The following is a 25,792-nucleotide window of genomic DNA, read 5'->3' on the forward strand; positions in this document are numbered from 1 at the left end:
CATCCTGGGGGTGTCCCAGGTCGGTTCCGCACATGGGTTAACTCAATTTTGGGGGGGGGGGGGGGTGGGTCAACCGTATCTTTGGAGGTGGGCCAATTCTATTTTGAGACTATAGGTCAAGCCTATCTTCCACCCGAGCACTCCCACATTCACGGTCAGTAATTTCGGGTGGTCCATGCCATATCACATCGCCAACCTTCAGTGCCATTGCCAAATCTCTTCACAGTTGTTTTTACAGCCGCTGCAAATCGAGTCACGTGACCCGCCAGGAGGCTTCACTCTTCTCACGGCTTTCACCAAGAATGCAGCTAGAAGTGCCTTCGCACTAAAAATGCTCGGCCCTACCTTAGGGACGCACATATGCGCCTTATGCGGCCCAATGTCGGCACCCCGAGCATAACATTGAATGCCTATGCCTTACCCACGTAGGTGCAACGTATTCCCCGACCATAGCCGCGAGGTTGGAAAAACTTCGAAAAGGAAGAATGCCCTGTACGATCGATAATTTTTTAAAAAAACATGGATCCTAACCTACACGAGGACAGACGAAAAGCAAGGGCCGAGCAGATAGAAAGGAGGCTAGGCCGATCAGAAAACACAGTCTATACGGACGCCTCCATGTACGTACATGCAGGGAAGCGCTTAGCCGCTACGGTGGTAGTTAATAGCACAGGAGACATCGCCACATGCGCCTCAGTGGAGGTCGTGGGCATAACGGAGGCCGAGGAAATTGCCGTCGCGCTGGCGGTAGCAGAAGGCTATAGGAAAGGCCGATCCCTAAACATCTTAACAGACTCGAAAGACACGTGTAAAAACTATAGGAAGGGCAGAATTAGCGGCATGGCCCTCAGGATAATCAGTGGGGCAGCAGCCTCTGCTGAGAAGACACCCATACAACACATAATCTGGGTCCCAGGCCACGCAGGCGTAGCGGGGAACGAAAGAGCAGACAGCCTAGCTCGAGGGCTTACATACCGAGCAGGCATGTCAGATGTTCTGGAGCTTCAGCTACTAGCATGCGAGGGGGGATACACAGAGACATTACAACTATACAGGGGGACTAGATTCAAGTACCCACCACCACACAAAGCCCTCACGAGGGAGGAAGCAGTCGGCTGGCGTAGGCTACAAACAAACTCCTTCCCCAACTTGTACATCTATAACAAGATGTCACCAACACAATACAGAGCAAACTGCCCCTGGTGCGGCGACACACCCACACTATACCACATCACATGGGAGTGCGAACGAAATAAAGCATTCCACCAACACGAATTCCCGAGTGCGGAGCAATGGGAGAGCCGGCTCACCAGCAGCGAGCTCGCGGTCCAAAGGGCCTTAGTGCGGCACGCTACTGATGCAGCGCGACTCAGTGGAGCCCTGGACTAGGGGCCCAACCTTGCTGAAGAGAAGCCTCAAGTCGCCGGCGCCACGAAAGACGACGGAGGCTTCGAATCCGCAAATCTCTTAAAAGATCTCAATAAAAGTTTTCTACTACTACTACTTGAAAGCGCGGCTCTAAAATTTCAAGGAATAAGAGAAACGTGGAGTCGCCGAGATTCGAACTCCGGTCCCATGGAGGAAGGAAAACTCGGGAGAGACATTTGAAGCCGCTCCGTGCTGCTTCTCCCCCCACTTGGCCGCCGTCTAGGTGTGCTTGCGCATGCGCTGCAGACTAGATAGCAGGTGACGCCGCTGCGCCCGGCGTTGCCATTGGCTGCGCCGTCAGTCAGACTCCCAGCAGTCCTTGCGAAAGCGCGTGACTTCCGGCAAATTTTCTGGCGCTCAGCTCCGATAGCGAGAGCCTCTCCTGAGCTTTCCTTCCTCCATATCCGGTCCTTTGGAATAGCATAGGAATAGCAAGCAGATGTGCTACACACTAGACAAATCATGAAATACAAGGTGTGGCGGTAGGGAATGTTATGGGAACCCGGTCTGGTTGGGAATTTTCATGTCGGGCCTTGTTCATACGACCTCCGTAGCGGGGCCGAAACGTCATTTAACAAGATTTGTCGGCGCTCGATACTTTCCCGCCGCTAGACAAATCAAAACTGCTGACATTTAGGGCAAAGCATGGGACATTTTTACATGCTTACGCAACCAGATCTGATAAGCCACAGAACACAAGCACATTGGCAACTATGGGAACGATCGAACCACCTGTGTACTTGACGATTACTGTTTCTCAATCTGAATCATTCTCTACTTTTTTTTTTTTTTTTGCTTCTAACACGACAGCGTTAAGGCTCCCGCTCTGCTGAAAACCCGGCGTCGTCGTCGGCCTTGTGAGCGAAAAATCCCCGGAGAAGCAACCAGATGGGCCACCTATAGGTCACGTGACCTTGTGGCGTCAGCACAACCTGCCCACCTGACTGAGCAAACTGGCTACAGTGGCAGTTAACGATTGGTCGCTCGGGGAGAGCAACCTGGGTCGCACAATTAACTCCCACCGGGGGCAGCACCCAACGTTTTTAGATGTGGCAGAGATGTGGCATAAGGTTAGAATAGTAGGAAACCGTAGGCAAAGTTGATGGAGAATCTTATTGAGAATTGCCAACACAGTAAACCAAAAAAATAATAAATAAAGAAAAGCTGAGCATGGTGGCAATTGCCACCACCCCGTTTCAAAGGGGGCGCTCCTATCCATCCATCCATCCATCCAGATCCCTTTCAGTTTGAAAGCTGCGGTGCGCGGATTGTCGCCTTTCCGTTTCCTGCCGCGCGGTGGCGCTCGCCACGCTGTTTGCCCGACCAGCGTGGCCCTTCGCGTCTACGCCATCGTCGCCGCCGCCTGATTTGGAGCAGCCAGCAGATACCAGCACGGAAGATATCAGCTCGCCTGTGCCAGTTGTTGGCAGTGACGCTTATCTTACAGTATACAAAAGCTTCAAGCAAGGGTGCTTAAAGCATCCCACCAAAAAGATGCTAGAGTTTACCAACATTGTAAACAAAGCAATCTCGATTTCTTTGAAAGAAGGTCCCGTTTTTGGGGACGTTTTTTGAGAGGTGCAGACGAGCTGGAATTGCAAAAGGTTGCTCGGCTTGGATGTGCAGAGCATATGGCCACTTTTACGTGCCAAGTGCTGCATTTTGTCATAGTGACACGCATGCACTTCTATGCGAGAGACGTGAACCGTCGGCTGGAGAACAGAGAAAAGGTTGTCATTGCAAATAAAAAAGCTCGCCTTCTGTAGCCATTCCCTCCGTGCTTGATGTCGTGTTCGTCGACCAAGCGACGCCAGGCCGCTCCATTAACACTTCCGACTTAGTGTGTCTGCATTTAATGCTTGTCTGTGTTCAACGAAATTAACATTCTAAAAATGAAAGTGCAGGACGCTGCTTTCGTTTGTGCGATCATTGCAAATAAAAAGCTCTTCTATAGGTTATTCGCTCCCTGCAACCAGCTAAGTGTGTCTGCATTTATACTTGTGTTCACTGAAATTGGCATTCTAAAGAATGTGCCAAATGCTGCTCGTTTGTGCGGTGCTTCGTTGATAATATAGCGCGGAATTTCGTGATTGATCTAGAAGCGGAACATCGCTAGTTTTAACCTTTCATTAATGTTTCGTGCATTCTCCCGAAGAAATATTGATAGCTTTACTCCAACACACGCATATCATCAGCGCTAAACATCGCAAACGCGATGCGATAAAGCGCAATGCAAACGATTGTTTTTTTGCGAACTGGCATCAGTCTGCTCTTTATCTCAGCCTTACTAGCCAGGCGAAACATTTCTTTAACCATGAGACTGAAGTTTCAATGTGACAGCTCTAAAAGTACAGCAAATTTGAGTTCGACGTGTTCGTTCCCAATGTTATCGCGGATGACAACGGGCTGTCACAGCAACTGGCAAGCGCAAGCGCTCCGGCGGTTCCGGGCCGACAGCGACAGCAGCGCCGCGTGGTGAGTGGAAGCGGATGGGGGCCGCTTTCTCGGGCGCGGCCCCGGGGGAGCTTGCAAACTGAAAGGGATCTAAAAACGTTGGCAGCACCTGCAATCGAAGTGCAGTGGCTCCACCACTCTCCAGGAATGGGATTACTCCTGCAGGGACGTAACCTATGAGTGCGAACTCGACAATGACCAAACCCGCATATGTGGGCATTGATTAATCCATTACGCTATCTCGTCATACCCTTAAGGCGGAGCTTGAGGGTCCCCTGCGATTTTTGCGCATAATTTGCAATATTCATATTTTGTTCAAAGTGTATACAATATGTTAGATGGGCCGAAGTAATCGGGCATATATTGTGACCGCTCTTGTTGGTCGGCCTGGCAATGGAATGAGGAAGGTAGAGGCGGTAACCTTAAAAGATAGATCGGCAATTCATCACTGCATGTTGTGTGCCATGCTACGCAGATCGGCCGACTTCGTCCTGTAGTGTGGCTTTGTGGGCTTGTCCGTTATAGTCTTTGTCCCTGTACAAGATTTTTCATTCAAACTTTGTACTCTTATTTCTTATCTATAGCTGTGCAACGGCTGCATTTTTTTTTTCTTCAGTATTTTGCAATAAATACAATAATGGCTGCGGCTTAGCTCGACTAAGCCCGGTTATGCAATCAAAAGCTTTGTTATTCGTGGTTACACTGTGTTGCTAAGCCAGGTTAGAGTCATATATATATAGCCACATATTTTGCATCGTTTACTCCCTGTTTGGTTTGACGGCGGCAAATACTGTTCGATGGTCAGTAAAGTAATTTGCCGCCGTTTCAACCCTGGCCACAGAACGAGACAAGTTCAACGAGACCGCCCCGACGGCGTAGACCATAGAGCTAATATACCAACTGGTATATTAGCTCCTGGCCGGCTCGCTTCACCCGAGTAGCGAAACTGCGAGGCGACACTGTGCATGCACGCGAGGGCGGCACCGTCTCCCTTTCGAACGAGCGGCGACTCACGTGTTTAGTCACGTGAACACAGCTGGCAAAGCAGCGGTCGGTGCAGCGCATGGAGGAAAGAAGGTTCCTTTCTCCATGGTGCAGCGGCGGTGAGTCACGTGGTACGTCACGTGGCTGACACTCCTCCACCGATGACCTTGGCTCGACGAGGCTAGTAAAGATTTCGCTTTAAAAATAAATAAATGGCCCGTGCGAGGCTTTAGGCCGTGCTTAATCTGCGCCACAAGTGCGGTGAACAATCCGCCTGGTGTGTGCACGAGGTACCCCCTTTTTCAAAAGTAACCGAGCAACAGGTTTTTGCTTCTCAACCGCACAACGGAGCCTTTACGGCACCCCTAAAGACCGAGAGGTGTCAAAACGTGAAAAGGGATCACCTTACTTTACACAGAATTGTGCTTCGCCACGCGGCTAAGAAGCAAACCACCTGTGCCCGGCTACTCTTGGCAGACTGTACGTCAGTTGCGGCTTGAGCCAGGCAGCGGATCCGCCTCGTTCATGGAGTGAGGCGCTGAGGAATCGCGTAACCCCATCGGAAGTCCGCTTGCTCAGCCCAGTGCCGGCAAGAATATAATTCTGAAAAGGAGCGCTTGGTCCACTAGGACCCGTTAGTGGGCCGGCGATTGGGGCTTTAGCCTAGTTTCAGTGAAGCCGAGTACCCCGGGTGAAAGGGTGAGGGTGCGAGATATAGAGGCGTGTTTACACTGTTGCATTTATAGTGCTTGCTTTATAGATGGACATTGCGCTTCGGGCATGTATTTCTGGATCCCGTCCAAACGGACCCCATGAGAAAGCCCGGGCGCACAGGCGGGTGGTGGTGGTGGTGAAAATTTTTATGGTACAGGGGAGTTTGGGACACGCAGGTCTCTGGGCCCCCGCACAGCCCCACTGCCCTCAAACGTTGATGTCCCGGAGGTTCATGGACGCTGGCAGCCCGGCCTGCGGCGATGGCTTGCTTGGGCGGGTCTTCGGATCGTAGCAGGGTCTCCCAAGTGATAAGGTGCTCCAGGCCCCGAAGGGGTGGGTCTGCCGGGCAGAGGAAAAGGATATGGTCGAGGGTAGCTCTGTGGTGATGGCAGAGTATACAGAAGGGGTTTTGTGTGAACCTGGTGATGGCGTGAGCGTACGTAGCGGGGGTAGGGTGCGCGTTTGGAGGCGCCTCCTAAGTGTCTGCTGATAATTGTCGGAGGAGGAGTACGGTGGGGAGTAAAGCCGACGCTCGGCCTTGTAGGCTTATGTCAGATCAGTGAACTAGTACTTGCGCTTCCACGAGAACTCCAGATCGGCGGCCGCTGGTGCCTGGTTGAGAGAACCTCTGGCTAGAGCGGCCTCGTTTCCGGGATTCCCGGAGTGGGCAGGCTATACAGCTCCATATGGTGGGGCGTATGTGCGGCGGGAGAGTTTAGTGCGCAAAACGCACAGGCGTGAACTCTCTCGCGCGCAAAATTTAGTATCGTTCTGAAGTCGGTCAGGCGCACCTCGAATATGTGACTGATATGGAGCGCTCATGAGAGCGCGCACGGCCTGAATAACACCTTGAATCACGAATATTTTAAACTCGGGAAGTTTACGCTTCGATATATTGCGTCGATGTTAACGCCGCTTACCGCATAGGCGCAAAAAATCAGAGCCGGCTTTTCACTCAGCCTATGCTCGTCCCGGTGCGCGGCTCGTTTCGTCCTTCACCCTATTGCGCTGCAACGCAACAACAACAAAACAGAAAGACTCCCGTGGTGACAGGAACACGTGACTCGGCCCCTTTTCCGTTGGTGCAGCTCCCCTAATGCGCGGCTGGACGTATCCTCTGGGCACTGGCGCAGGGAGGGAGCAGCGATCGAAGAGGGTGCCACGCTTTTCCCGATCGCGTAGCACGCTCAATTTGCCGCCGAGACGTCGCCTGCAGTCCTGCCCTCTGCGGGATCCGACCGACTGAGCGCGAGATGCAGCCCAGAAATGGCGGGCCCTTGGGCCGCCACGCTTGTGCAATGCAGTGCCCGGAGCGCCGCGCGTGCACGGTTGTCCCCTCGGTAACGACGAGAAGAGTGTACCGGTTCTTTGACCCCGAAGCATGCACTGCCGGGCGCTAGCCGGTGCTCACTCTACGCATGCAATGGTCGAGGAAGGACTTTCGAGAAAGAAAAGAAAAAAAAAATAAGCCTGCAATGTTTAGCACACACGAAACTTACGCAATACTCTTTAAGTAAGTCGTGTACAAATTAGGTTTTTCTTTTTTATGCTTCCCAATTTACGGTTAGTTAACCAGCGAGTTACAATTGAGTAATGCTGGACTTCACTGCTATAGCTCTTTCATGCGTTCCAAGCTTACATAATCTTTCATGACCAGAAATTACGCCATTAAAGTAATAAAAATACATTTGTCCTTGTTTTCTGATGCCAGACGTGTAAACATGGCACGGCCCACGTACTCGCCTCGAGACGCCACGGCACCTGACTACTGCTCTGGACACTGACGTTCACCGTACCCAACAGCAGTGAAGATGCAGCGGAGTAGTCTGAAAGTTTTGCTCTTTCAAACAGCCTGTGAGCCTTCTGAGCAAAGAAGGGCAGATGGTAGCCTGACACGCCAATACGCCGCTTGGAGAGCGATCTGCTCAGAAAAATGGACTGGTGAAAGGCGAATGGAAGGTTAATAGTGAGGCTCCCGCGCTGGCTGAGAACAGTGGCGTTCGCACTTCGAATTCCAACAGAATTTCGGCCAGCAGTTCAGTGACGTTAAAATACGCCGACGGAAATTCGCATCCAGTAGCGTAGGCTATTTCAGCCTCGCTACTACAAACCTGGTTCACTGCTCCTTAGAATGCGTGTTTCATAATGCTTTGGCCGCCCTTTTTTCTTTTTTTTTTTCCTTTTCTTTTTTTGCGGAATAGCGTTAAAGGTCCCGTCCGGAAGAAAAAACTGCGTCGGCGTGACTGGAAAATCCTGATTGGTCGAGAGGGCAGAGGCATATAAAAGCAGTTTTGATAAAAGACGAAAAGGTGGTCGAGCGAAATCGGACCGCTGTCTTTTGGGTCAGGAGCCGGGCACGCTAGAAGGTTCAATCAGTGGGATAAATGGAGAACTTGTACGAGCACGTCGCACCGCACAGTAGGCGAATTACATTACAGGAAAGCTTAGTTAATTAGGGCTATTAATTTGAGTCACCAGCTAATATGGGCATTAGTGTGTAATGAAGCAGCTCTTATAAGGTAGAAAAGAGCAAGAACTAAAATACTGGTATCGCCGCCACAGCCAAATCTCTGAGTACACGCACGATCAGAAAATATCCGAAAAACAGCACGATCGAATCTCAGAGGCTGACAAAACGTGCGTGAAGGTTACGTGTATGAATATTGTTGTTGTTGTTGTAGCCTACGACAGGATGGCACATACCCACCTGTCGTAGGCTACAACAACAACAACAATATTCATACACGTAACCTTTGGTTTTGAAACGGTAGTGCACTTTTATCAAACGAGAAAAACTGAAAAAAAAAAAAGATCCTTAGCGTTGGAAGCTAAACAAAACCTATACTTGGCGGCACTGAGTTTCGGTATGTTTTGGTACTTCGCGGCTATGCGCTTTGCGTGTCCGCGTAGTTTCGTTTTTTTTGTTTAGTTTCGTTTCGGAGCAGCAGAGGAACTCCAAATGCCCCTGTAAGTGCTCCTCGGACAAAGTGCGCGCCTCGGGATGCACCTGCGACGAGGGAAACACCTGTGGCCAGCTAATGTTGCCCATGCCTCCATGTTAGCGAACATATCGCTCGGCGTGCTCGCTTCGTCAGCGTATACCAAGACTGTGGTCTGCAAAGACAGTGCTACTAGGATTATTATTACAATACTTATATATGTCTGTACCATGGTGTTAGAATATACCATGGGCAGAGTGCATTTTCCATGGTGGCTTGTTGCCGTTCGCAAAGGAATGCCAATGAAAATAAAACAAAATCCATCCATGCGATCCGGCAACGCTCGCCACCTTCGTGCATATTCAGTTTACGCCACCGTGGAAGCAGACGACTCCACTCTGAGCCATCTCCGCCAGTGCTGCTCAAGTAGAATGCTCAAGCACGTGACTTGAACCTGCAGCCCACGCTATAGCACCGCCTGTGGCTTTGGGGTCACGTTAGCATGGGAGCGGACTATATACACCTCCTTCACGCCGTCGCCGCGCTGGCTGAGTGGTTATGGCAGTTGGCTGCTGATCCGAAAGGCGCGGGTTCGATCGCGGCCGCGGCAGTCAAATTTCGATGGGGGCGAAATTCTGGAGACCCGTGTGCTGTGCGATGTCAGTGCAATTCTAGAGGCCCGTGTGCTGTGCGATGTCAGTGCACGTTAAAGAACCCCAGGTGGTCGAAATTTCCGGAGCCCTTCACTACGGCGTCCCTCATAGCCTGAGTCGCTTTGGGACGTAAAACACCCATAATCCATAAACCATAAACCTCCTTTACGCCGCGACGTCAAGAAGATGCGGTGGCGCTGATGTCAGTAGCAACTTTCAAACGGCATAACAAAACCGGTAACGGCCACCTGTTCCGTCCGCAGGTGTTACCCGCAGGCTACGCTTGTTTACTAAGTACATCTCGCTCACCTACTGAGTATAAGCTAGTCGCGTTCAGAATGATCTGCAACGCTTATTTTGAAATAATTTAAGCGCACAAGAACACGCGCACAAGAAGAGAAAACACGCAGGAAAGGCGCGAACATCTGATTTATTCGCAGGTAAGAGAACAAAAATATATACATAAAAGGAGACATGCGCAGTAAAGAAACACATCTTCAGTTTACAATACGTGCTCAAGATACCTGTACTCTGCCTGCAAAAGATTAACAGACGTGTCACTCACACAGTCATGCACCCTCTTCCTGATGTGAAAGGCTTCTAATAGTACACGTGCCGTCTTATCACGGCCTCTACCAAGAATCTTTATCTCTTTCAGCCGCGGCTGTGGCGGTCACCTGCTCGTTCGCGTTTGATGATGAATTTTTATGGCGCAAGGGCATCTGCGGCTAAAGAGCGCCATGGCACGTTTGAAAATGAATACGCTGTACTGCGCAGTGCCAGGCACGCGGGCTCGCTGCTCGGCAACTATGTACAGGACTTTGCAGCAGCGCCGACTCGCATTGCTATGTGACAAGCTCGCACCATATGAACGTGTGCAAGTCATACTGCGCGCGATATACGCCTTGCCGTTGTCTCCTTCCCAGGTTCATACCCTTGACCAACCTATGCATTTTTCTGCAACAGCGAAGTTTGGCTTCGGGGAACCCAGTGCAGACAGACCTGCATATATTTGGTTATGGCCCAGCAGAGGAGGAATTTTTGAGCACAATAACGGTGATATGGGCGAGAAAAGTGTTTTGCACGCACCTTGAGAGCGTTCGCCCCGCGTACTTCTCTTGCCCGGTTGGTGCCTTTTCGTGGCGTCTTTCGCCTGCACAGTAGGTTACATCGAATTCATAGTCATCGAAGAGAGAGTATGGCGAACTTTCGCTGCACACCATGAAGAATCCCTGTGAGGTTAATGCGGCGCTTTTTATGTTGTATACTTATACCCTGCCTCATTGCCCAGCCGTAGCTTTGGCACGTGAAAACTCATTAGTCATACGTATACGCGTAGTAGCACGCGTGCGCGCTGTCACTAGCTCCCGGAATGAAAGAAAGTCGGCAATACCGGAAGACAATTGTCTCCCTGGGGCGAGAGCTCTCATACTGCGCGGCGATTGCAGAAGCAGCAACAACCGAGGCGCTTGGCGAGGTCCCGGTTTGCAGTATGACAACAAAGAATGCAACGAGCGTGGGCTTCGGTGGCATATAGTGCAGCGAAATCAGCGCGGGGCGAAAAACAAAGGTTGACAAACTCTTTGCACGGCTGTAGAGAAAGAGAGAGAGATAGCCTGAGCTGAGCACTGCTGCCAAGCGCGTTGCGTACACGGGCGACAACAGCAACAAGGTGATTGTCTCGCGGAGTCCGCAAGGCCATCAATCACAGCCGGCGCTCTGCCGCTCGAGAAAATGACACGTCAATGCTGGCGTCACGTTGGCAATGCAGAGCGCGGCGGCCGAGAAACACACCCGACGTCGCCGTCGCTGGTGCGAGTAAATTGGGCCGACGAAGGAGGCACGCTACGAGGAGCTAGCATGCGCCTCGGGAACCCTTGCCGGAAATGCCGTCATCTTGTTTCGGACGACTCGACTGTGGCGTGGCTTCGCCGTCACGTATTATAACGTTCGGACGGGAACTTCAGGCAGTGCGCGCCGCCATGCTTCCGTGCGAAGTGAATGACAATGCCCTCCCCCTTTAGCCCAGACACTATTTTGCTCAGCATCCTGGTAGCGGAGGCAAAAAAAGGCGCTCGTGGGCTGAGCAATGCCAATGAGCGTTAAATATCCCCCGAGGGTCGAAATTATTCCGGGGCTGTCCACTACGGCATCTCTTTCTCTCTTTATTCTTTCACCTCCACCTTCATACCTTCCTCGACGACGCGGGTGAGGTGTCCATCGAGAAGTGAGACAGTTACAACGCCATTTACTTTTCTAAAAACTAGTTTTTCAGCATTCCTGAGAGGACCAAATTCGGATTCTGGTCTGATGACTCTCTGCCCAGGCTTGGCAGAGAAGCTGTACAGCTGCTACTAGCACGCCATACAATACGGCATATTTTCTTGGAATTCCCGGCACGTGTAAATGACCGAGCACGTTACGCGTTCAAAATGGAGGTACTTATGCAAATATCGCTAATACAGAATAGGTTTTATAGTTTATGGGGGTTTAACGTTCCAAAGCGGCTCAGGCTATGAGGGACGCCGTAGGGAAGGGCTCCGGAAATTTCGACCGCCTGTGGTTCTTTAACGTGCACAGACGTCGCACAGTACACGGGCCTCTAGAATTTCGCCTACATCGAAATTCGACAACCCGTGTCCTTCGGGTCAGCAGCCGAGCGCCATAACCATTGAGCCACCGCGGTGGCGTTAGCACTGAATTGTGTGTCAGGTCTCCTGCTCAGCCATTCGCAGCAGCAGCGTGCATATGCGATGCCTTTAAGCGGTCTCTCGTTCTCTATTGTCAGTAAGAAGTTTTGCTCCGCCGCCTCAGCAATTTTGAATGAAGTCGTTCTGGACGGTGACACGCAGTAAATATGCTGAGAGCGCGCTCTATAGCTGGGTATATTGTACGCCTGAAACCGTATGCTTCACGCGGCAACGGTAACCGCCCTGTTCTTGTATGAGACTGTTCTACCGCTTTCCCCGTCCTGTTTTCCTCGCTTGTTTTCATCTACTATCGTTTGCTGCTTGCGCCACCTCCGTTTTAGTGAGCATCGCGCCGACGATATTTCAGTGCGAAAGCACTATTCTGGCGGGTGAATCCCGATCGAGATCTTGCGATGTTTGTGCGTCTGAGCCAAGTGAGCTGACCTAACCTAACCTAACCTAACCTAACCTAACCTAACCTAACCTAACCTAACCTAACCTAACCTAACCTAACCTAACCTAACCTAAAAAAAAAATAAATATCCGCGCCTGGGATTGGAACTCGCGGCTGCGATAACAGATCAGCTTCGCTAGCCACTGCGTGAGAGCACTAGGCTATCGCTGCGTCTTTTTTTTTTCTTTATTGCATGGAAAATGCGAACACTCCTCATGTTAAGCTGCAACACACACTCGTGTTGTGCATTGCACATCGTCTTCTTCATCAACTAATACGACTACCAAACTAATTATATTCGCGCTTTGAGCTATGTGGCGGTAGTGACAGAGAGATATGTGCTGCATGCGTTGCCGTGGACAACGTTGATGCAACGAAGATTGTGTGAAATCGTCGTCCTTTCCCTGCCAGTCTCTCTTCCCCGCCTTGTCCGGTGAGCGATAGCAAGCCAGAGGTGTATGTTCCTCAGGCATGGCTCCAGCCCTGCCGCTGCGGCCGCGTTTCGATGGAGACGAAACGCAAAGAGGCGCCCGTGTACTGTGCGATGTCATTGCACGTTAGAGATCCCCAGGTGGTCGGAATTATACCGGAGCCTTCCACTACGGTGCCTCTTTCTCTCTTTCTTCGTTCACTCCCACCTTCATTCTTTCCTTACGGCTGCGATTGAGGTGTGCCCCGAGAAGTAAGACAATTACTGCACCATTTCCATTACTAAAAGCCAGTTTTCGGCAGGCCGATCTGCCTACCATTATTCTCATTAAAACCTCTTACTCTTGCCATGGGGAACCCCTCAGCGCGCCTGTCACTTTCAGACTGCTTACGCAAGTGGCGAGAAAAAAAAAAATACTGTCGTAAATTTCTCATGCCGGGGGCACATGTATACATGTTCATTTTCTTATTACTTAATTACGTGCTCTGAACCTTCGAAATGATGCGCCTCTCTCCCTTTTCTACGTTGCAATTGTGAATTACAACAGAGCAGTTCACGGGATTGCATAGGTCATCCAGCTGTCGCCGCACAGCCTGCTAATTGAAATGTTCCTCTTGTAGGGAAGTGCGCGATGTAATTTGCAGCTCTCTGCGTTAAGCTTACCTCAGTTCGCCTTTCTGAGTTTACCACCGGTAGCCGTGTACATGTATGAAAATATAGTTAACCTCACTTGTTATTTAAAAAAAAAATTCAATGGTGCGGGCAACAACAAAAAGCTGAATCTTCATGCAGTCCTCGCCCTGGCTTCTAGCAAAGAAACACTGGATGCATAAAATTGTTTTCATACCTTCTCGGCACACACAATTCCCTCTACTTCGACGCCAGTGCCAAAACACAAAGAACTATCGTGGGCGATACATCTATATACGAAATAATTCTTGTCTGCAGTACTGGTCTATACAATAGCCTATTATTGGTCTACGAGACTGTTGGTCTATAAAGCTGTCACATATGCGTTTTTACGCACGATATGCGACAGCTACCACGAGGGTGCAGGCGCATATTTATAAAATTTATTGGCATAATTATGCCGATGGAAAAATATCAAAAGTAATTGCAATCGGTGAAATAATTTGAGTGCGAGACCCTAGGCAACTACCTCCGCGCACGCGCTCATGAAAACACCGTTTCTTCCGGGAAAAGAAGCCAGTACTGTTTTCTTAAATCTATGTCATCAAAGCATTTGTTCAATAAGCATGGTACAGTCACCTGCTGAAGATTTAATTTGTGTGTGCGTTGGGGGGGGGGGGGGGGATGCAATGGCCATTCATTTTCTCCCCAATACTGCGCGGTATACTAAATCGTTCTCCGATATTATATATAGTTCAATGAAATCTTATTATTGCTTTGCAAATTTTAACAACAATGGTATGGAAATACGTAACAGGAATAGTTCCGAGTGCGAAAACATGTTGTTACCTCATAAGAAATCATTCTTACGCGAACAAACTAGCACAGCGGTATCACTAAACTGTGCAGTGTAAGCAAGCAATCAAGGGGAGGCAAAAATGAAGGCAAAGTAAGACAGGGCAAAATAAGGTGGGGCATAGCAAGGGCAAGGTGAGGCACAGCAAACGAAAGGCAAAACAAGGCAGGGAGAGAGAGAGAGAGAAAGAAAGAAAGATAAGCTCCTTAAGTGAAAAACAGAGAATTCAGCCGACGTTTAAATTCGCTGACCTGCTACTCTGCGTGGGGAAGGGAACCGGGGAGAGAAAGATGAAATGAGAGAGGTGGAGGAAATGCATTGGCGAAGTTCAGTGCATAGGGAATGCGCAGTTAGAGGGCTGAAGGGAGGGTCTAGAGTTTGTGTAGAAGTCTAATGTCATTTAATTAATCAATTGAAAAGTTCATACTACGTCTCTGCTGCATATATGACAGGCTAAGGGCCCTATGCGCAGTCGAGTGTTAGAGTCACTTGAGTGATTGATTCCATACGATGTTCATAATGTGCAAGCTTTTCAGCATTCGCTGGACATTGTAACGAGATACGTCTCACTGATTCTACTAAACCACCGCTGTCGCAACACGGACTGTTCGCTTGACATAAACGGAACTGTAAGGCGTTTGTAAATGTAGCGTTTAGACGAAGTAAATGATAAAGAGCTTCCAGATGAGGAAGTCTGGGTGAAAGTCTTGATCTGAGTTGCGGGCCGATGGAGTGCAGAAATTGGTGATGTGTTGGCAAGCTCCACAGCCGGTTTTTTTTCTTCGTAAGCGCTTTTTTTTTTTACCTAGTTTTGCAGAGCCAGGCAAAGCAAGGCAGAACCAGGCGAAGCAAGCCGGGTGAAGCAAAACAGGGCAAGGCAAGGTGAGGCAAAGCAATTAAAGAAATGCTACTAAAGGAAAGCGAGAAAAGCAAAACAAGCAAAAAATGACGCGTCCGAAACTACGCTGGTCACGGGCACAGTTCAGCCCGACAATTCCTAGATGATACACAGCTGACGCTTTGATCGCTAAGCATTCGCCGAGCGTTACGCACTCATTTACAGGCGAACATGGTGCACCGGTAATGATGCCTATGCTGAGTGCCGTAAAACCGATGTGGAACCACACATTTATCCGCACTTATCTAAACCATCGTCATGAAGAAGCTATCATGCACGAATTAAACATTTCTCCTTTCAGACCGCTTCATACTGGATTGTTAAAACACAGTTCTGTCCCGCGCTCTATAGAAAAGTGGAACTTTTTGCGATTTGTAGCTGTGTTATTACCATGAGTTTCCTTGTGCTTTTGTAGTATCTCGTCTACTGCTTATTGTTGCCATTTGTTTCTGCATTTTTATCGCTTCCTGCCATAGCCGCATGCGAGGCTGCAGTATGTGTGTGTCCTCATCATGATAGTGTATTGCGTGAAACTCTTTGAACCTCAGACCCTTGGAAGTCCTCGCCGTGCAACAGCATAATTAGCTCTAAGCGTGCTATGGTGCTGCACGGTTATCTGCATGCGAGCAAATAAAATAGCCTGTCTGAGCGTGGGTCTTACGCAACGCCGCTGTATGTATAATACGCTCTAATAAAGATTCAATCAGTTAATTGACTTTTTTTTTTCTCATGGAAATTCTCTCGTAGCTAGGGAACACACCTTCCGTTAGTTGTGCGGCAGCGTTGCACGACAGCTCGACGCAACCTTGTTATCTTATCATAAGTGTCAGAAATAACGGTAAAAGGCTTTATATCTGGCTGGAGGACGCGATTCCTAATTTCTGTTATACTCGAGCCAAGTCCGTCACCGCTAATGTTCGAATCCTGCTGCTCCGAGAAATTCGTCGAGTCAAATAAAAGTTATACGCTCAACAATGGGAGCTAAAAAATTATGCACACTAATAATGCAAGGTATGCACTGCTCTTGTACACTTCGCGGACACGGCGACGATTGAGGCAGCAATTTTTTTCTGATCTAATTCGCAGCAGCGTTTGACACAGCGTGTTGAACCGTCACAGATAGAATTTCGCTGGTATTTCACGTTATAGTTCAACATATGCGCAATGCGGTGGCCGTAATGGAGGACGGTAATTTAGTCGAGACCGCTATAGGCTGCACCGAAGGGGGTTGTATTTCGCCCCCACCGGCAAGAGGCAGGGAATAGTATACCTCATAACGAAGTTGGTTAACATTTCGCAGCAGCAGCCATACATGGTGCAGTTCCTGTTCTCGCAGTCGTCGAAGCGCAGTACACTGCGCCTCTCGACTCGCGCCGTATTGGAACTCAATCGTGTAGATGGACTGGACAGGCCTCCGGCGATAGTACGCGTAAAACACTGCGAAGACCGTCATCATTGACGTCATCCACGACAGAAAGCAAGAAAGAAATAACATAATCGCTTGATAAGCCCAACAAATGATAGACGTTCGAAGCGAGGGGCAGACACACACGCGTGCCGGCTTATATATACCGCACCGTTCAGTCTTGACAGCGTAGCAAATTCTCTCAACCATATCCGCAATAAGGCTACGCGAGACGGCACAATTAAGTGCTGTCACATAAAATGCGGACCTTAAAACGTCCATACCTGTTGCACATCGGCGGCGGCGGCGGCGGCTGGGCTTCGCCCGTTTTCCCCTCCGCGAGAGATGGAGAGAAGAGGTGGCCGGGATCAACAGGTGTCCGATGCAAGAGAGCGGCGCCGTTCCTCTCCCCCGGCAACGATGGCACGCTCTCCTTTTACTGGGCGACCACTTTCCTCCGCAAAAATCCATCAACCGCGCCAGGACGCACCGCGCCCGCGGTTTCTGCAAGAGCGCAAACCGCTCGGCGCAATGCTTTATTGGTCTCCGGCGTTACTTTTTCGCCCCAAGCAGGGCAGCGTACGGAGGTGGGGGATGGAAAAAAAAAGCAGCAAGAACTTTCTCTCTTGGGTTTCCGTTTTGCTTTTGCTCAAAAACTTCGCTCGCCATTGGCCAAAGGTGACGGCACTCGCGCAACGTCATTGGCTGACTGGGATCACGTGTCCCACGAAGAGGGCCTGACACGAGACGGGAGCGCACTCGCGTCGTCTGCTCAGCGGTGCCGCCGCGTCGTCTGCTAGGCTCGTCGTGGAGCCGACTTACAAGAAGCAGTAGAAACAAAAACCAGAGTACGGCGACCAACCAACAGCGAAAGTGCGGCAGCAGATCGGGACCGTACGCCGATAGGCTCTTTTTTAAATTTTCAGCTGTGCTGCAGCGATCACTCGGACATACAAACTGAGCAGTCAAGCAACAGGTGTGCCCGACGTGAGCTCTTTTGTTTTTCCGACAACGTGCACGCATTCTTTCTCTTTGAACGGACCGTTGCATATGGCGGAAGCGGAGGAAAGTTTGCCTCTGGCGGGAGAGCCCAAGAACTCTTCTTTCGTCGACGGAGACGGTCAGCTGCCCGGCAAACTCGCTTCCGACCGGCAGGAGTCATCTGCGAACAACTCGGGATCGCAGGCGCTGACGGAAGTCTGCCTGACGCCCCGCTCCGACGGCGCCAAAGATGCGACGGACGGTTTGGGCCGGAAGTCGGCTGACAGAGAAGTATGGGGAAAGAAGGCCGATTTTCTCCTGTCCGTGATTGGATTCGCCGTGGACCTGTCGAACGTGTGGCGCTTTCCCTACCTCTGCTACGCCTACGGTGGAGGTGAGTGCCACCTTTCAGGAAATAGACGCGTTATTTACTACTGTCACAACGGTAATTACTCAACGGTGTCGCTGTCGACGGCGAGAGCCAAGACACGTTTACGCTTGAAATTACGAACGCTTAATCTCCCTACCCACGCGGTCAATTCAAACAAGTAAGCTCGCCGGTAGTTCACTCTGGTTATGCGCTGGTATAGGTTAGTTGCGAAACACCTTCCCTAATGCAAAGAACTGTCGCATTGTCTGTCCTAGGCTGAGTCTATATCAGCATCGGGAAGTTCTTTCAGAAAATAACTCTACTTTCATTCCCCCCACACCTCCCCCACACCCTTTCTACTAGCTTTTTTCTTTTTTGCCACGTGAGCAACATCAGCATGTGTAAACTACACGGGCCGCTTGCAACTCGGTGTATATTTAACCAGCATACGAGATTGCGAGCCATTCCGAATACGCTCGTTTCAGGTCGCGCACTTTTTCTTTTTGCGTCTACGTGCGCTTAAATCCATTTGAATGATAGGACTTCAAATTCACGTGGACTGCTGCCATCACGCGCACAAACAAGCCGCAAGGCAATCTCCGCAAAGAGCGAAAACAGATTAGACGCGCACTTGCGGTCGAGGCTTTGGGAGTTCTCTATCATCTCATATCAACGGCCCCCTATTTTTCTGCACCGAAGGCATTCCTTACCGCGCTAAAAGGCGCGGTATAACGTTATCGCACGTACACAGTGCTCCGCAGGTGACAGAACTGACTTGTTCGGACTTCAGGATATCCAAAGGCAGGGAATTTTACTTCAGCAATTTTCTCTGGGCGCGCATTACTTTGCAGAGGGTGGCGCAGACTGACAGAACTTTTAGAGAGTTTTACACCTTCGCTCTGCAAGATGGGTGACGCAGAGTGCTAGAATAGGCGTGACAAAACACGTCCTAATTCTCACAAACGTAAGACTGGGTGGGGCAAAAGGTGACACAGATTTGCAGGTCATCGCTTTCTTTTATTATTCACAAATATCAACGAACAAAATATTACAGGATGACATCACAATCAGGAAAAATGAAAATTCCACCTGAAGCTGAACGTAGAAAAATTTTATGAAGCTAGAATGTTCAAAATGTTCCATTTTGCCATGATGCCCGGGGCAATATGAGAGAGTGCTCGAGGATTATTCGAAATACAGTGATTTTTCAGCCTTGCACCGAATGCACACGGAGTTAGCCCAGGGGCATTGACACGATATTCTTGAGCCTGTTTGCATGACAAACGCCGTGCATGTCCACACTAAACTCGGCATTGCTTTGTTCCATGACCCGCTGCACACTTGGCGGTATACAGCCAGGCTTTGCGTGTAGCCTCTCCATGCGATCCTTTTGACTTTCGTCATTTCTTCGGAGCCTTTTCTGTTTTAGTGTCGCAGCTATTGCCCTTGCGCGTAGTCTAAATCGAATGCGTATGCGATATTTCCCGATTCCCAGTACGTGAACAATAGTTTTTGGACTTGGTTGTACGTCACCTCGAACAGATGCTGTATTATGCTGCGTTAAATATGTAACGTTCTAAACTTACACAGGCTAACGGGGAACACCGAAAATGGATATCTCCGCATTAATTTTAACTACTTGGGGTTCGTTAACGTGCACTGGCACCGCACAGCACACGGGCGTCTTGCATTTCGCCACGACAGACACAAAGACGCCGCCGCCGGGAATAAACTCCAAGACCAAACAGAGCTGGCTCCATGGTTACAGTGTGTTGTACAAGTAGCGGCTCTTAATAGTCGGCAAAAGTACGCCGCTTAGATCCCAAAGAAACTCAGCGCAGTTCTTGTCATATATTCCATCTATTATAACCTTCTTCACTGAGTGCGCCTTTAGGGACACCAAAAACTTTGGCTGCACCGGCGCTGCACGCTTTCTCCCCGCCTTCTTTGCGCCTTTCGGCAAACAGTGCTTTCTTTTTTTATGTTCCTGCCTTCTTAGAGAGTGCCAAAAGAGGGGAATTGCTTTGTAGCAGGTAATACAGTCGTTACGGCCTATATAGGCCCTGTATAGAACACCACGGTGTCGCTTTTTGCTGAACTTGTAGCGTGCTGATAGAATAACTTTCCCTCTGAGAATGCGCTGAGCAAACCTTTTTACGACTCATTATTTGTAATAAATAAACACGTACTTCAATCCAGGATGCTTGGTCGGTTGCTCTGCACACTAACGAAACAAATCATGTGCATAAATTTGCTCCGTTTCGACCGCTTTCTCGTCCACCGAGGCTCACTTCACGAACTTTTTCTCTCTGCTTCGGGGAGACCAGTCTCGGGGCCTTTCAGCTAAATTTCCGATAGATTTGATAGCGCGTTTAAAAGTTAGGTGGAGCTAAGTAACAAAATATCGCGTTTTGCCCCAAGTCGCATTTCGGTCCACTCTCCCCTACAGGCTGACACCCGAAGAAGACTGATAGCATGAGCTGACCGTTGTCAAAAACTGGTCACGAATACAAGAATTAGATAATCTGACATAGTTTTTCACTCCGCGGAAAAACAAAGGAGGACGCACCCATCACACTATATTTTCATAACACTCGACAGTGTCAAAGAATAAAGCACAGAGCAATAAGAAATCATTAGGACGCTTGTGGAACGTATACCTTTCTGATTCTATGGCTCTGATACTGTGACTACTACGAGACCGCCTCATTGCCTGGTTGAGGCACGCAGAAGGCGATTTGGCGCTAAAATTCATGGACAACACTTTTTGCCCCCTTAGTGCTGATTGTCTTGGTATATGTCCAAGTGTCTGGCAGTTTTCAAGAAATGCTTACCAAACACGACACATAGAGCTGTGGCGGCTTGGTAGGCTTGAGATTAGAAAGCAGCTAACGTAAAGCCTCCAATAACGCCTCCGGAAATAACACAAGTGTGTTGCGAATGTTAGCGGTTGCACATGAAACCTGCAGATTTTTCAAATTTCAGCAGCGCAAGCTAGATTATGTCCTTGTCCGCGACTCCCTCCTGTGGGGTTCCCACAGACTCGTTGTAGTAGTTATGGCTTTGATACCCTGCTTACATCGTGCCAGTAATCACTAATAAACAAAACCGTGGAGGAAAAACGAAAAACTATATGGTATCGGTTTGGACTTGTTTGGGCGGCTTGAGCACTTCTGAATATATGGTTGCACAGCCTATTTTTCTGTCCCGTTTTACACACGCTGTGCAGCCCGCAGCCCTTATTTCCAACCAAGAAGCTTGAAGTAAGATTGACTGAATAAAGTGCAGGGTAGTATGAAAATGAAAATGATGAGGGTAGCGCTGAGAGACAAAGTGGATTGCAGAACAAACTCTACTCAATGGTATCCCATAGTGGAAATAAAGAAGAGTAGATGGACTGGGAAGGAAATCGTAAGGTATAGAACAGACATCTGACAATAAGCAACAGGGTGGATTCCAAGAAATGGAAAACATTGCTGAATGAGGCGGAGAGTCGGGTGGAGAGACGGTACTTTAAAATGTACAGGGATCAGGTTGCCGGTAGCTGGCGCAGGGAGACAGAATATTTGGCGATCAGCGGACCGTTTATACAACATTGGACATAACGTGGATGATGATGACGCAAAATACGCTTCTAGAACCATATAAACGTGTTGATTGCTGGCGTTTGCTACGCCTGAATCCCGCTGACGTGAGAGCCAGCTGTTCCTATCCTGCATGGCCGGGAAGACCGGTACCCTCTGAAGAAGCAAGGTATGAACGGTTCTGCATCAAACTGCATTAAACATGGAGGCTAACGAAAAGGCTTGAAGCTATGTTGAGGACACCGCAGCGAGTTGTGAAAAGGAAAACGATAGGCGTTACTTTAAGGGACAGTAAGAGACGAGGGCGGTTCAGGGAACAAACGCGAGGTTATGATATCCTAGTCGAAATCAAGAAGACGAAATATGCATGAGCAGGGAATGCGATGCGAAGGCCATATAACCGGTGGTCGTTTAGGGTTACAGAATGTATTGCAAGAGAAGGCAAACGTCACTGGCTTCTAAGAGTTAGGTTGGCGGGTGAGATTAGGAAGTTTGCTGGGCAGTGGACATAGGCTTATGACGACGATGATGACTCAGACTGCACAAGGCCCTACCTTGCGCAAGGCTCGCTGAGAATCCTCTCGGCGCTCCTTCGCGACCCGCCGCGGTGGCTAAGTGGTTAAGGCGCTCGTGTACTGAGCCGGAGTACCCGGGTGCGAATGCGATCGCGGCGGTCGCGTTTCGATGGAAACGAAACTCAAGGAGTGCCGGTGTGATGTGCTATGTCAGTGCACGTCAAAGATCCTCGATTTGTCGAAATTATTCCGGAGACCTATCTACGGCAGCACTTTCTTCTTTTCTTCTTTAACTCCCTCCTTTATCATTTCGCTTATGGCGCGGATCGGGTGTCCACCGAGATGTCTGAGACAGTTACTGCGCCATTTCGTTTCCTCAAAACCAATTTTAAATTTGAAATGTATCCTTCGCGATGCACTGGAGTGCTTGCGGTCAGTGGGGCCGTTAGTGAGGCTTCCGTTTCGCGTGTGTCCGTTATGCAGTCTTTGTTTCCGTCGCCATCATCACCTGCCCTCCCCTACCGCCGCTTGTTTCCTTTCTCTTTCATCACACTTAGTAGCAGGCCATATCTGCACTAATCAGGATGATTTCTCAGCTTTTCTTGAGCCAATCCACCGTCTTTTTCTGAATCCAGGGTTCACGCCCTTTTCAAGAACCCGGGCTGGCCCAATAGTAACGCGTCAGAACCAAGAGGTTCTGCTGTGCCATGGTATAGGATGCGCAATCAAAGGACGAACCACGAAGAAAGACACAGGGACACACACAAGCGCTGTGTCCCTGTGTCTTTCTTCGTGGTTCGTCCTTTGATTGCGCATCCTATACCTTCACAACATCATGTACCAACTAGGCCCTACCCAAGTTTTGTTGAAGTTCCTGCTGTGCCATGTCAGCTTCCTCACAAAAATTTATTTAGACTGTCCACAGCCTATCTATAGAAGTTTGTTATTAAATTCTATAGACAAAATCTTAAAGTTTGGACTGTCCACAGACTGTCTACAGGCGATTGTCAATTAAGTCTGTAGGCAAAACCTTAAAGACTTGTCTATTGACAATACAAATCTTACAGAGAGTCTATAGACAATTTCTAGATTTTTGATCATAGACTTTTGGTCGACTTTTGTCCATAGACTACGAATGGACAGAAGAAAATATCTATAGGGATGCAATAGAGTCTCTAGGAGGTCTATAGAAAGTCCGCCGACTATTTTATAAGGGAAGGCGCGTCAAAAAACTCCAGGTGGCCGAATCCATGGGAACCCTTTCAATACGACGTCTGTCGTACCACATGCGCAGCTCTGCGACGTTAAACCCAACATACCAAAAGACAGGCAGTAAAAAGAGTCAGAAGAAACGCATGCGCTCGCCCAACTGTGTGCCTTTTGACGCATGACAAACGTGTGCGTTAGTCCCTGTAACTTTTCTTGATTACATGTATGTCAAAAGTTGGATACACGCTAGAAGAAAGGCAGAGCTCTATTTTGCTCTCACTTTGGCTTGTTATTTCACTCCTCATGTCCATTAGACTGTAAAACCCACGGAGAGCAGACTGAAGGTATCGCTCACACTTTAAAATAACCTTATTCTCTCCCCAGGGAAAAGAAATTAATTAGGTTTGATTCTTGAATCGCAGAATGCTAACATGAGGGAAAATAAATAAACACAGGATCAATCAGAAAGTGTTGTAAAGTACATAAAACGTAAAGAAAACCTACAAGATCAAGCGAATACAAATAACTGCAACGCTGGGGAGGGAAAGAGGCTGGATTCAACCGTTCGCTAAAACGATTATAGGCGCCTTCATTACATATGGTATCTCGTCAATTCGTATTAATAATCTAAGAAACGCAGTTACAGTTCGTTACCTATTTTCCAAACACCCCAGAGAACAGATGCAAGGAGGAAGGAAGAAGGAGCAAAGTTGCCCACGATAACGCGGTTATCTTCTCCCTTTAAGAAACTTCCTGCAAAAACTGTCGTCCGTGTTATTTTATGTGCCTCGCTCCAGCTTCGCGCCGTTTGCGGAAAGGTTGGCTGCGAAGGGCAGACTAACACAGCGCGCAACGAAAAGGCACGCTAGGCATTTCACAAAAAGCGCAACAGGTGTTTTGTGCGAAACACAGCTCTCATACTTGACAAGGTGCTCTGGGGCAATCAGGGCGCTTGCATTAAAGACAAGCTGTGAGGCTAAGGGCAGTACAGCGAGCGATGGAAAGGAATTAAAGCTGCAAGGTTAAAAAAAATAGGGGCAAGGCAACGTGGATTTGAGAACAAGCGATAGTCGGCGGTATAATTTTGCTGAAACTGAAAACAAGACATCAAGAAACGCGGAAAGCCGAGCTAGTTGGTAGGACATTATGTGGAAACAGCGTGAACATAGCGGACAAGAGAGAATACGGGACAGTGCTAGTCCCGTCTTCCTTCTTGTCCGCTGTGTTTCGAGCTGTTTCCGCATATTATTAAGGAGGTAATGTTACGAAGCGGAGATGCGAAACAAATGAACACAATCGGGGTGGCACAGCCGTACGAAATGGCAAACTTCACCTAAAAAATTTGGCCACGACCTGGTTACAATGGAAGAAAATAAAGCTCAGCTATAGAGGCCTGTGAACTGAACTGGAATTATGGTGAAGAAGCCTGGTGCCAGTGCCATGAATACCAGCAATATACAGTGCTTTTTGTGACAACCTGGTAATGAAAAAAGAGAAGTAAAGACTCCAACGCATGTGTTCCTGATTTGCAAAAAAGAAAAAAAGCAGACAGTATAAAGCTGGCAACATATTTTTGTTTTATTTAATTCACGGGCACATCAAATGCCTATCGTCCAATAAAATGACTAATGTGCTTGCCGAATTTTGCTTCGATTCTTTACTTTCACTCAGAGGTATTGTTTTATTTACTGGTATAGATCATTCCGTTAGTCATGGGTGTCATCTTGCTCACTTCACTGCTTTTTTTTTTTTTTCTTGTCAGCGCTTTTTCCTCGAGAACGATGAGGTCTAGTGGTAACCGTGAGCAGTAATAAAGTGATTTCGCGTCGCGTCATTTCAATGTCTCTCTTTTCCTTGGAGCAGCCACGGTGGCTGGGTGGTTAGGGCGCTCGTCTACTGAGCCGGAGTACCCGGGTTCGAATCCGGCCGCGGCGGCCGTGTTTCGATGGAAGAGAAACGCAAAGACGCCCGTGTGTTGCGCGATGTCAGTGCACGTTAAAGGGCAACTGCAGCACTTTTTTGAGAATTTCGCGATACTCAAGGATTCAAATCGATATAGGTAAAGCATGCCAAGTGTATTTGCACTAGCATTTAAAATAATGACGCAGTCGACGATTCAATTTTGTGCTTCTCCTCAATGCGTCCAAGGTGTGCAGAGAAACTCAGCGTGACGTCACGGAAGGTACGATTTCAAATTAGCGCTGTCGTCAGCTGCACCCTGTACTGACTTGTTAGACGCTGCCAAACAACTCTCGGCAGGGTTCGTCTTCGGTTGCGTTGGTTTTTTTTCCTTCAAAGCAGGCGTTTGAGCGTTGGAAATGTACCGATACCTTCGATGACGCCTCCCACTTGGCGTTGTGCGCTGCAGAGAAGCTTGAAGGGCGTCCGGATTTTAATCGCCGATTACTTCACTACTTCAAGTGTTAGCGTAAAAAGACTGCGCATGCTTTGCATGCAAGTTTCGCACATTCGACCCTCTTGAGCTCGTTGATTTCTAAAACTTATGCAGTTTCCCTTTAAAGAGCCCCAGTTGGTAGAAATGATTCTGGAGCCCTCCTCTACGGCAACTATTTCTTTCTCTCTTCCTTCTTTCATTCC

The 25,792-nt window shown here is 48.9% G+C and overlaps 1 protein-coding gene across 1 annotated transcript in view; it reads left to right on the forward strand.

Moving 5' to 3' along the window:
- Positions 1-17,310: 17,310 nt before the first annotated feature.
- Positions 17,311-25,792, forward strand: part of DAT (Sodium-dependent dopamine transporter) — a 66,359-nt gene continuing 57,877 nt past the window's right edge. Inside the window, exon 1 of the mRNA XM_089575006.1 lies at positions 17,311-17,910. Coding sequence (XP_089431132.1) covers positions 17,586-17,910 — 325 coding nt within the window. The 5' untranslated portion in view covers positions 17,311-17,585. The remainder of the gene's footprint in view (positions 17,911-25,792) is intronic.

Source organism: Amblyomma mixtum, chromosome 2 (genome assembly GCF_055824585.1).
Source record: "Amblyomma mixtum isolate Tamu chromosome 2, ASM5582458v1, whole genome shotgun sequence".
In the NCBI taxonomy this organism is placed as follows: Eukaryota; Metazoa; Arthropoda; class Arachnida; order Ixodida; family Ixodidae; genus Amblyomma; species Amblyomma mixtum.